At 36.1% G+C, this 12808-nt stretch overlaps 1 protein-coding gene across 5 annotated transcripts in view; it reads left to right on the top strand.

Moving 5' to 3' along the window:
• PPP1R13B (protein phosphatase 1 regulatory subunit 13B) overlaps positions 1 to 12808 on the top strand; it is a 78466-nt gene that overhangs the window by 28869 nt on the left and 36789 nt on the right. For 4 of the 5 annotated variants that reach the window (XM_063091452.1, XM_063091451.1, XM_063091450.1 and 1 more), the window contains exons 2-3: positions 2952 to 3099; positions 12516 to 12635. The exons of the other annotated variant lie outside the window; for it this stretch is intronic. In XM_063091452.1, the coding sequence (XP_062947522.1) occupies positions 2952 to 3099; positions 12516 to 12635 (268 nt within the window). The remainder of the gene's footprint in view (positions 1 to 2951; positions 3100 to 12515; positions 12636 to 12808) is intronic. 5 annotated transcript variants of the gene reach the window in all.

The raw sequence follows: 12808 nt of genomic DNA, 5'->3' as shown, positions 1-12808 counted from the left end.
AAATCAGCTTTGAATAATAAAGATTATGGGAAATTAATTTAGCTAAAATTAGGAAAGACAGGATTTATTCAATACTATAAGATAGAATGTAAATAATTGAAGTAATATTTAGTGACTTGTGGTTAAGTTATCTGGGAGTTCTTAGCTTTTAAAAATAAATGATTAGACTTACAATTCTGCCATTTTGCCTGTCCTCCCCATCCCTAATCATATTGAACTTATGAGCTGAAAAGTCTTGGTAACTCAGAAAGTACCCCCAAATAATGTCATGCCATCCTTCATTCTGACCATGTGTTCACAAAGAACTCTCCTTTTCAGAGAGAGCAAGTAAGCACAAGCCGTGCCTTTACAAGGGCTAAAAGGTGCTGTTTTATGAGTGCTGTGTGCGTGAGTCCTTGTCTTCCAGAGGCGAATGTTTATATAGACATTTCACTAACTCTTAGTATTGAGAACAAACCATGGGATACCTTAGCAGGGAAAGGGTAAGGGATGAGGAATAAAAAAGACTGTGAAGGACAGAGAAACAGGTACTCTAGTGGTTATTGGCGAGCTCTAGTAATAGCAGTTAAAGGAAAGGTAATTAAAAAAAATTCTTTTTTTTTACTAATTTGAAACTAATTTATAAAGCATGATTTAGGAAAATGCATTATTTGATCTGGAAAAGCATAAGCTATGAAATCATATTGCAAAATATTTACCATTGCAACTGTAAAATAAATATGAATAAATAAGAATAAAAATATATTCCAGTTGTTTCTGGTAAAACTATTGTAGCATTAGCTCTGGACTTGTTTGAACTGGATCCAGGAATTACCTGTTTGATTCCAAATTCTATTGATTCCAGGCTATTTATTTCAGTATGCAAAAGCCCTCAATTTTTTATAAATCCCTCTTATGGGTTAGTAAGCAGAGATAACTGCTGTTTAATTTCTTTCTTTTTTAAAAAAATTTGTTATAAAATAGAAATGCATTTATGAAAGAGGGATAATGCTTGTTTATTGAACAGACTGGATGTATCTTACTTTGGTTATGTGTATATGTTTTTTCAATTCTAGGGTATGGTGGGGGATCTATATTTTGTGTGTCATTCATGTAGTTGAACAGATTTTAGTGTGCCTACCATGTGTCAGGTACTGACTAGGCAACGAGAAAGTAAAGATTCAACAGTGAATTGCTTGGAAGAGCGCAGAGTCCAGTGAAGCGAGGGAGATGTGTTAATGCTCATTGAAGTGATGTAATAAAGATATGCGTGAAGAGTTACTGGATCACAAAGGAAGGAACATGTAGCCTTCCTGGTGAGAGGAGGTAGTAGGAAGTTTTGCAGAGATGATAACTATGAGCTGAGTGTTGAAGGGTGAATAGTTTATAGGCAAACAGGAAGGGCAGAGGGACAGTGGCCAGAGAGAACTTGATTGGAGCTGAGGGAATGAGGTTCAGTGCTTGGAGGGACTAGGACCTGGAAACTCCTAGCTTTGTCCTGTCGTCTAGGCTTTCTCATAGTGTATTCTGTGGAAATCCAAGCCCCGTGAGATTGTCTGGGGGGAGAAAAGAGTTAGAGACTAACATGAACATTACAGCATTAGACTCTAAGAAGTGCTCAGTAAAGAAACCTGTTTCCTGTTTATATACCGGAGAAAATGTTTTGGGAAGGGCTGCTAGGCAGTGGGGACCTCCTGAATATTTTAAGCAAGAGAATGACTTCACTTGATTTGCATTTAGGAAATGAACTGGCAGTGGTGGAGGGTAGGTTGGAGTGAGGGGAGATTGGTGACAAGGAAACCAGTTCAAAACTATTATCAATTTTGGTTACAAAAAATCTGACCATCTACATAAATATGTTTAATCTCAAAAAGGAATTTAGAACACTTCCAAGAATAAAAATATTTTAAGAATGATTATACTGAGTTGACAGAGATTTTAAGTGAGAATTTTGAGACAAATGCAGGTTTTGTTTCTGACCTTTTATCAAAGATTAAATAGAAATAATTTTTGTTTCATTTTTTTAAAATTTACTTTCTGATTTAAAAAAATCTGGTTTAAATTATCCTTTGGGGTACTGTTTTTTAAAAATTCCTTTCAGTGTGATGTCTTAAGATTGTAGATCAAAGTGGCAGGGTTTTTTTAGATTTAAAAAAATATTTTCATGTTTAAAGGCCATTTGTTTTTCTTTTACTGTTATATATTAATTCATTTCCTTGGCCAATTTTTTTAAATGAATTGGATTTTTGGTCTTTTTGTTATCCATTTTTAGTAGCTCTTTATATATGGAGATTAGCCATTTATTTGTAATATGAGTTGCAAATATTTTTCCCCAGTTTGTCTTTTTGCTTTGTAAAAGATTTTATATTTAATGTACTTGAATGTATCAATTTTTTTATGGTATCTGGTTTTTGAGTAATAGTTAAAAAGGGCTTCTGTGCTCCAAGTTTATAAAAAGGAATTTACCAAAGCTTTCTTTTAGAATTTTTATGGTTTTATGATTTACATATAAATATTTGATCTGTTAGGAACTTATTCTAGTGTATGATATATGGTATGAATCCAATTTTTCTCTAGATTAGTATTTTAATTGCTCAAATATCATACACTGTATAGTCTTTTTCCCTCCTTGATTTTGAGATACCTCCTTCAGCATGTATCATTTTCCCATATGTATACACAATTGGGTGTATTTCTGGGACATCAGTTTGTCCCATTGGGTGCCATGTTGTTTTGAGGCTTTATAATAATCTGATAGTTCTGTTCTTTTCTAATACTCTTCTCTTTTGGAATTTTCCCAGCTTGTCTTACTTTTTTATTTTTCTGCATGAACTTTAGAATCAGCTTATTTATTTCCAGAAACTACTCCTGTAGGCATTTGGGGAGAAGGGGGTTGGAGGGGTCACTTTAAATTCATAGATCAATTTCTTCATAAGGAATCTAAATTTTAGCTTTAATCTTTTCTCTTACAGATGATATTAACCGTATTCCTTAGCAACAATGAACAGATTTTAACAGAAGTTCCTATAACACCAGAAACAACCTGTCGAGATGTTGTTGAATTTTGCAAAGAACCTGGAGAAGGCAGTTGCCATTTAGCTGAAGTGTGGAGGGGAAATGGTATGTATTAGCTTCTATAAAGATTACTAAGCACATACAGTTTAGTATTTATCAAATGGAAAATATTGCTCCTGCTTCTTAGTTTTCTGTGATAAAGAATTGAGTAATTAAAATAAAAACAATTACATTACATGGGGATAGGATTTCGCAAAATGCTATTTGTAAGAAAAGTAATGTGTTATGTGATTTGATCTGAGGTAAAATCTCCAGGGAAGGTAGATCCAGCTCTTGTGTGAGGCCTTTCTTCCTACTGCTACTAACCAAGTGAGAGTTCTCTGTCCTCTGAGACCTTACAGAGTTTTGTCTAATACACGTCAAATTGTTCATTGACTTTTCTTTTCCCTTCTGACAGCTTCATGAAGGCAGAAATATTGTGTTTTCCTGTGTACAAAGCCCTGTAAATAGTAGGCCCTCCATAAGTATTTCCTTATTAAATTGAGAAGAGTAAAATACTGGGGCTCACATTGAAGGAACTTGTCAGCTAGATGGGCAGAGAAGATCAGTGGAGGTAATATGATTACTGAATACAGAAAATTCTACAAAATAATTTAGACTCTAAAGAAGGGGTTGAACTTAGATAAGATAGGGTGTACTAAGTAAGGGAAGCAATGTGAACGGAAGAAGAGAAGAGAGAGAATGTGGTGAGCTACTCAGACAGCGGAGGGACTGGTATTGCAAGAAGGTAGGCGGCAAAGCAGAGAATGGACCAGCTCGTGCAAGGTCTTCAGCACCGGCCGGGGGCGGGCCCTTACTGGGCATACAGAAAGAAGGGTTGGTGTAGATTTTTAAATAGGAAATGACACTCTGAAAATAATGCTTAGAGGAAATACATCTGGTAACTGTGTGGTATGTGTGAGTCTGTGTTGGACAGGAAGAGAACAATCAATTGGAACATGTTTAGTTTGAGATGGTAAGGTATTCAAATGGAAATGTTTAAAGGGCACTTAGAGGTAATCCGGTTTTTCTGTCTCTGTATATTTGTCTATTCTGGACATTTCATCTAAATGGAATCATACAATATGTAGTCCCTTTTTTTTTTTTTTTTTGACCGGTAAGGGGATCGTAACCTTCGGCTTGGTGTCGCCTGCACCACGCTCAGCCAGTGAGCGCACCGGCCATCCCTATATAGGATTCGAACCCATGGCCTCGGCTCTGGCAGCACCACACCCTCCCGAGTAAGCCACGGGGCCGGCCCATGTAGTCCTTTTTTGACTGGCTTCTTTCAAACTTAACATAATGTTTTTCAGGTTCATCCATTTTGAAGCATGTATCAGTAATTCATTCCTTTTGTTGCTGAATAATATTCCATTTTATGGCTATACCACATTTTATTTATCCATTCATCAACTGATGGACTTTGGGTTGTTTCCATGTTATGTCTATTATGAATAATGCTGCTATGAACTTTCACATACAAGTTTTTGTGTGGACATAGATTTTTATGTCTCTTATGTGTATACCTAGGAGTAGAATTGCTGAGTCATGTGGTAGTTCTCTGTTTAACCTTTTGAGGGACTAACAGACTGTTCTCCAAAGCAGTTGCACCATTTTACATTTCCAGAAGCAGTGCATGAGGGTTCCAGTTTCTCCAAATTCTTGTCAACACTTGATATTATTTATTTGATTTTAGCCATCCTAGTGGGTGTGAAGTGGAATCTCATTTTGGTTTTGATTTGTATTTCCCTCATGACTAAAGATATTGAACACTTTTTCATGTGGTTATTGGCCATTTGCATATCTTCTTGGGAGAAATGTCTATTCAGATTCCTTGCCCATTCAAAAAATTTATTTTTTTATTTTCTTTTTGAGCTAAGCAGACATGAATGATTTACCCATTTTTTAATTGGGTTATTTGTCTTTTTGTTATTGAGTTGTAAGAGTTCTTTATGTATTCTAGATACAAGTCCCTTATCAGCTATATTATATGACTTGCAAATATTTTCTTCCAAAGTCTTGTGCTTTTAATGTTATCCTTAGAATTCAGAGTAAAGTCTTTAAGGATGCATTGAGAAAAACTTGACTTTGATAAATATTGGACTATTGCTAAACTAGAGGTCCTCATTTGCCATCCTGATGACAGCTACAGGAAAGGGGCTCTAATGTGGGTCCCCTGAAAAATGTTAGGCTCTAACATTAGGCTCTAACATTTTTGGAGCCTAACAATGTTTGTATGTATATAAAAAACAGTGTTTTATATATTTAAGCAGTTGTAATTAACGTTTTTTAGAGGACCCACATTAGAGCCTGATCATTCCATCATTGTTTCATCGTCTCTCTCCTCTTAGCACTTTGGCTCTTACTTGTTATCACTTCTAATTCCTTATCTGCCTCTCCCTTCTCTTTTACTTAGCTTGGAAGGGAATCCAATTTTTGTGTAGGTATTGAAGCCCCAAATGGTCCATGACCACTTGAAAATGCTTATCTCCCTTATGTGAATCATTTGGTTGGTGCCATCCTTGTCTCAAAGCCCATCTTAACCATAACCCTTGGTTTTTCCTCATCAGAGATGAGTGCTACCACCCCCAGAGCGCAGAGAGTCAGAGCATAGTATATTTGCCATGGCTTCTGTACATGCTATTTTCATAGTCTAGAACAATCCATAGGAGGTTGGCTAGCTTCTGTTTATTCTTTGCCTCCCATTCTTCCTTGAATCCCAAAGGGTGTTAAGTGTCCCTCCCCTATACTCAAATACTGTCATAGTATTTTTCAAAACATAATCTGGTAGCTTTCATCTCTCTCTTGTTGAACTAAAGTTCCTGACAGCAAGAACTTGTCTGTCTTTTCACCATCATATCCTCAGCCTGTTGCTCATAATGGGCACTTAATAAATGGTTAAATCAGTCAGAAAAATGAGCAGGAAAGATGGATTTAGGAAAAGGAGGAGAGATCTTCTAGTGGATGCAATTCAAAGTGAGAGGGACAGCACTCTAACATTCTTTATCAATCATACTTGTTACCCTGGAGGAACCCTTAAAATGACTTTCAGTTCTCATGGAACCCTTGCATAAAAATTGTTGCATCTATAACTCATTATATTAACAAAATTGAAATAAAAATATAAGTATTAACAAAATTAGGATGATCGGTATGTCCCAGGTATAATAATACAATAATTATCGATGCTTTTGAGTAGAGAATATTTCTCTGTGGATCTGTGTATTAGTTTGAAGCTGCCATAGCAAAGTACCATACAGACTGGGTAGTGTAAACAACAAAAATTTATTTTCTCACAATTCTGGAAACTAGAAATCTGAGATCGAGGTATCAGCAAGGTTGGTTTCTTCTGAAGTCTCTCTCCTTGACTTGTGAATGGTTGTCTTCTCCTCCCTGCATCTCCACATGGCCTTCTCTCTGTGTGTGTCTGGGTACAAATCTCTTCTTCCTATAAGGACACTAGTCATACCGGATTAGGGCCCACCCTAATGTCGTTTTAACTTGATTACCTCTTTAAAGCCCATATCTCCGTTAGTCACATTCTGAGGTACTGGAGATTAGGACTAAACATATGAATTTGGAGGGGACACAACTCAGCCTATGACAGTCTATTAATTTGGCCAGTTTATTCTCCTACTCTTTTTGTGGTTCCCTTCCCCATGCAGTTGTCAACTCTAATGCAGATCAGTAATGTAGGTAGAACCTTTGGTTTTTTCCCTTTTGCTAAATTTCCTACTTGATTTTTTACCTTATCCAAGAATGCCTGAAAGTCTTTTCACAGATTTCCATTATATGAGATATTAATGAAATATACTATAAATTTCATGATATATGTAGGGTAATTTTTTTTCCACTTAGAAACAAAAGTGATGTTTCAGTTACTTTTTCTTATAATTAAAAAAAATAGTGGAACTTAGCTTACTTTTCCTTAATCTTTTTTTTTCAAAAATTTTATAAATTCATAAAGGGAAACAATAAATTTTTGTTAAATAACAGGCTTAAGACAAGATGGTATTTAATTTTTAAGTTATAGATAGATGTGGTAGATTTAAATAAAGGTTGTAATTTATTTTAATAAATTTAAAAGTTTATAAATTGTAATTAACATAAAACATGAAATTTTATTGACAATGATGATTAGTAAAGTAACTAAAAATAAAGCTACAGGGCTGGCCTGTGGCTCACTTGGGAGAGTGTGGTGCTGACAACACCACACCAAGGCCACAGGTTCGGATCCCTATATAGGGATGGCCGGTCAGCTCACTTGGGAGAGCGTGGTGCTGACACCACCAAGTCAAGGGTTAAGATCCCCTTACCCGTCATCTTTATAAATAAATAAATAATAAAAAATAAAAATAAAGCTACTAAAACTGTAAACAATATGAATAAAAGTATGGCCCAAGACACAATTTTATACAAAACTGAGGGATACCCTTTACCATTAGGCTAAATATAGACCTTGCAGATTAAAAAGGCAAATATACATGTTTTTAAAAAATATTTTTTATAGGCCTGAATATATAAAAAATGTTACTTTCAAAACTAAAAATGTAGAATGAAATTTACTTCTTTAACATTCAACTTGTGCTTGTTTTTTGCTATGCAAATACTCAGTTCTGAGTTGAACTTGAACTACACACACACACAGATTTCATTTTCAGCCAAGATGAGACCATTTCTGTCCTTGCCCTGATGTTTATTAAGTAAAATGTATCTACACATGTAAGAAGATGGAAACACCAGCAGCACTATGCTTGTTGCATTTCTGTGAATGGCAGGATTTTCTTTACAGAAATCTAGAACTTATCTAGGAGTACAGAGCAAATCACACCTTGACTGCATGCTTAGATTGCATCTCACAAAGTTTTCTTCTCATCTCAATATCAAGTTCTCAGACCGAGCTGAAGACTTAGAGAAAGGATATCTCACCCAGCCACAAACTTGTGTTGAAAGGAGGAAAAATACTGTTTGGGTTTGTTTTGCAGCTCTCCCAGGTGTTTTTTCACCAGCCTTGGGACTTGCTGATATCATTCCTCACATTGAAGCTAATCAGCAGAGAGAACATTTCAAAAATTCTTTTTTATTTCTTTAAATTGAGATAAAATTCATATAGTATAAAAATCACCATTTTAAAGTATACAGCTCAGTGGTTTTTAGTACGTTCACAATGTTGTACAACCATCACCAAAGTCTGTACCTACCCCTTCCCCCTGCCTCCAGCTCCTGGCAACCACTGTACTACTTTCTGACTCTGTGAATTTGACTATTCTAGGCACTCGTATATGTGGAATCACACAATATGTGGACTTTTTTGTCTGGCTTCTTTCACTAAGCATGTTTTCAAGGTTCATTCATGTTGTAGCATGTATTAGTACTTCATTCTTTTTTATGAATGAATAATGTTCCATTGCATGATATATCATATTTTGTTTATCCATTTATTGGTTGTAGGACATTTGCTATAACAAAATACCTTAGACTGGTAATTTTTAAACAATAGGAATTTATTGTTCAAATTTCTGGAGGCTGTGAAGTCCAATATCAAGGTACTATCAGATTCATTGTCTGCTGAGAGCTCTCTGCTTTATAGATGGTGCCTTCTTGCTGTGTCCTTACATGGTGAAAGGGGCAGCTCCCTTGGACCTCTTTTATACAATCCCATTTGTGAGGCAGAGCCTCATGAAGGCAGAGCCTCATGAAGGCAGAGCCCTCATGACCTATTCATCTTCTAAAGGCCCCACCTCTTAATACTATTATGTTGAAGATTAGGTTTCAACATATGAATTTGAGGAGGGAGTACAAACATTTAGACCATAGTGGGTTTTTTCCCCTTTTTGGTTCCTATGAATAATGCTATCCAAGTGTTTGTATGGGCATATGTTTTCAATTCTCTTGAATGTGAGCATAGGTCTAGAATTCTTTTCTTTATCTTATACCTCATCTTCAAAAATTGCCGCATTGGACTGCAAGACATGTTTGTGACACACAAACACTAGTAAAATATGAAACAAAGACATAATTCACAACTAAGTAAGAATTGCAAAAATATGAAAATTTTACAATATAATTTACTTTTAACCTACACAATCCGAGTTTATTAATGTTAACAAGAGCAAAGAACTGGCAGGAGGGGAGGGAGGGGAGGTGGGGGATGAGCTCATGAGGTGTAAATATTCTCTCTCTGGAATGAAAAATTCCCTCCAATTTCCTATTGCAGGGATAGAGCTTGTTTGCTTCAGTCACCAACATGTAAGGAGGTATTGGGGAGATTGGGGGGAAAGGCTGATGCCATCAGCCTGCTCTCTTCCCCTCCATGCAGTACCATTTTCACCAGTTACCAACTGCCAGATTGAGAATGAGCTTGGCCAAGGGAACATGGTCGTCCATGCACTACCATACAGGGCTGAGACACCACTACTGAAATTGCTAACAGGGTGCTTGACTGTTGTCCATCACTGCAAGTACTAGCATTGCATGCCATGTGAAGTTCAAAAAATGCTCACCTTGTGCTCGCTTCGGCAGCACATATACAAAAAATGCTCACTTTTTTTAGCTATGATACCTCATGGAACTCTTCTGGGGGTCCATAGAATCCCAGTGAAGAAACCCTGTTTTATAGACTGAGAACATCATGGGTTTCTGGTTAAGTAAGGCAGATAAAACATACATGTACACAGATTAATCTTTGTCCCCTCCTGAAATTACACTAACACAACAATAAAGGGATAAAATAGCCTAAAGCTACAGGGTCAAAGAACAGAATGTGATAGCATATAATATTTTGGAATACGCAACAGATGGACAAGTGGTGAATGACTTAGCAGACCCCAAAAAGCTAAAATCTAAGGTAGCATTATGGGAAGAGGGTTGATTTGTGCCACAGAAGCTAGTAAAGGTTAAGAAATTTCAGGTTTTAGTGCTTTTGTTTTTTTTGTTTTTGTTCGTTTTTAGTTTATTAGATAAATATTTTTTTATTTTTTATTTTTTAGCATTTGTGCATATTTGTGGGGTACAGTGTGTTGTTTCAACACATGCATTGATTCAATATTATACACTGATTCACTTAGGGTAGATAGCATAGTTTTGTATCTGCTAGTCCATTACTTGGTTTTAGTGCTTTTGAAAATGGTCGGACTAAAAACAGGATTGGTTGAAATCTATTAACCAGTCTATCCCCCAGATCATTCTAGGGCTTTTATATGCTAGTTTTATAAACTCTTTTTTCATTGTGTTTCTTAAGAGAGCATGTGAGTTGATATAAACACCTTGACTGTCTAAAAGATTAGTTAAAATTTAAATTGAAAATTAATTAAAGCGATCTTGCTGCATATACTACATTCACCTGTATGTGGGTTGATAATCTGGCTGCCTTTGGATACAGTTCTTTGGACTTAGTGGGCAGGTTTCTGCCCTTGCACGACTTAGAAGCTGAAAAGAACACCACCAAAATGCCCCTGGAAGTGAAGGTGTGAGATCCAGTTATGATACTGGTTTGTGTGGTTCTTTTTTTTTTTTGGTAAATATAAGCACAGGTTAGTGTTTCAAATTTTTATGGCATTCAGGGCCAAGAAGGAGAAGTTGGGATTGCAAACTTATTGATCATACATCTTTGGCCTTCTGTCTTCTACTTGGATTAAAGTTAGTAGAACAAGGTAGCTTGATAACCGTATGAGGGTTCAAGTCTGTGTGTGAAATTGAAGGCAACAATGAGAATCCTTCTTGCCTAAATAACCAAAATAGACTTAAAAACTAAGGACAGTGGATGTACAAGATTTAACCAACCTGAAGAATTAAGATTGGCCAAATTGGTGCATTAGGTTGTGCTTCGAAGCACCTTTCTGCTTCAAATTGCTAAAAAAAAAAAAAAAAAAAAAAAAGTGTAGAGAAAATATATAAAAACGAAAAAGATACTCTCACGTTAAAAAAAAAAAAAAAAAAAGGCGACAATGAAGGTAAACATCCCTGTGCACCTGCTGTGGAGCAAAAGTGTAAGACACGGGCCGGCCCGTGGCTCACTCGGGAGAGTGCGGTGCTGATAGCGCCGAGGCCGCGGGTTCGGATCCCATATAGGGATGGCCAGTCTGCTCACTGGGTGAGCGTGGTGCTGACAAAAGTGTAAGACAGCAGTGGAACCGAAGCTGTAGGTCTGCTGGCCTCTGCTAGAAGCAGGCAGCAGGGCTGAGAGTTGGGATCCTGTGGAGCAGTAGGCCTGAAGGTGTGCTCCACCTGAGATAAGCCAAGGCCAGGCTTATTGCCACTGGTAATAATGAGGATTAAAGGATACAGTGCCTGTAAAGTACTTAGAACTATGTCTCACATGGGCAAGAGGGTAAAAGGGGGAACACAGAAAATGTTATTAATCCAAGAGAAGTCAGAAAAGTATGGGGGTGGGAAGAGGACTCAAAATAAGATGTGAGAACTAAATCCAAAAATGTCTGTAGCCATTTAATAAATGATGCTGGGACTATTGATTTTTCAAGTAGGAAAAAATAAAAGCAGATCTTTATGTCATACACAGAAATAAATTCCATAAAGTCAGTGAAAAGGAATACTTTAAAATTTGTAGAAGGAACATAAGAGAATATCTTTTTGACCTCGAGTAAAGAAATATTTATTATGCAAAAACTTAAAGTTGGAAAAGATTAGTAATTGCTTACATTAAATTTTTTAAACTTCTGTACAAAAAATATACCAACAAAACTAAAAGACAAGTCTATTTGCAAAATATATAACTAACTCAGGATTAGTATCCAGAACTCTTTGAAATAGCTAAGAAAGAGGCAAGCAACTGGATTTTTTTTTTTTTTTTTTTTGGCAGCTGACATTTTTTTTTTTAATGGGCATAGTACCTCAGACAGTTCAACAGAAAAGAAAAATGGAATGCATTATAAACATAAAAATAGTACTTTTAAATTTAACAACTATGTTAGTATTCTCTTCTAGAAATTGGTTAAGAGATATTCTGTGAGCTTTGCTTTCTTAAAAAATTTTGAAATGCATTTATTTAATTCTATAGAATTTAATTTTTATTATTTGGTAAATTTTGGTCTCTGCAAGTACTGGCAGAGATTCACAGTAATATTGCCTGAAGTGCCAGGAAGTGCCCTGTCCAGCCTTTGTGCATCCAATTGTCATGTGTAACATTTTAATGAAAAACATGGCTTGGCCAGTTTCGTTTTTCTGAAGAATGGGAGGCACACTGCATCCTGATAAGTGTGGTAAAGGGCGTGTTTTCAGTGTTCCCTACTAATGTTGCAAAATTGCTTTAATGGATACTTCTGTTTGTTGCCTAAATTATTTCCCATTTATATTCCTTCTTTTATTCATTAAAATTAAAATGTAATGCTTGCAGAAAAAAATCAGTGCTTGTAATATACTTGAAAATGAGTATGTGTACGATTATTTAACTTCATTTTCTATTTATTTTTTACTTTTGGTTGGAGTCATTTTGTTTCTGGAATAAGATGAGGTCTTTTTCCTAGAGCGTCCCATACCTTTTGATCATATGATGTATGAACATCTGCAGAAGTGGGGGCCACGGAGGGAAGAAGTGAAATTTTTCCTTCGACATGAGGACTCCCCAGCTGAGAGCAGTGAACAAGGTAGATAAACACTTTCTTCCTCATTTGTTAATTTTTGCCATAAAAGTTAATTTAAGAGAAATAGGAATAAATATCAAAATGAATTATTCACACTTTTCCCCCCTTCACTCACAAGTGGTATGAGGGAGGGCTGGTATCTTTTGTTTCTGTGCCTTCTGCGAGGTACCCTTGCT

This window comes from Cynocephalus volans, chromosome 3, assembly GCF_027409185.1.
Source record: "Cynocephalus volans isolate mCynVol1 chromosome 3, mCynVol1.pri, whole genome shotgun sequence".
Lineage (NCBI taxonomy): Eukaryota > Metazoa > Chordata > Mammalia > Dermoptera > Cynocephalidae > Cynocephalus > Cynocephalus volans.
This window is presented reverse-complemented; position numbering and strand designations above follow the sequence as displayed.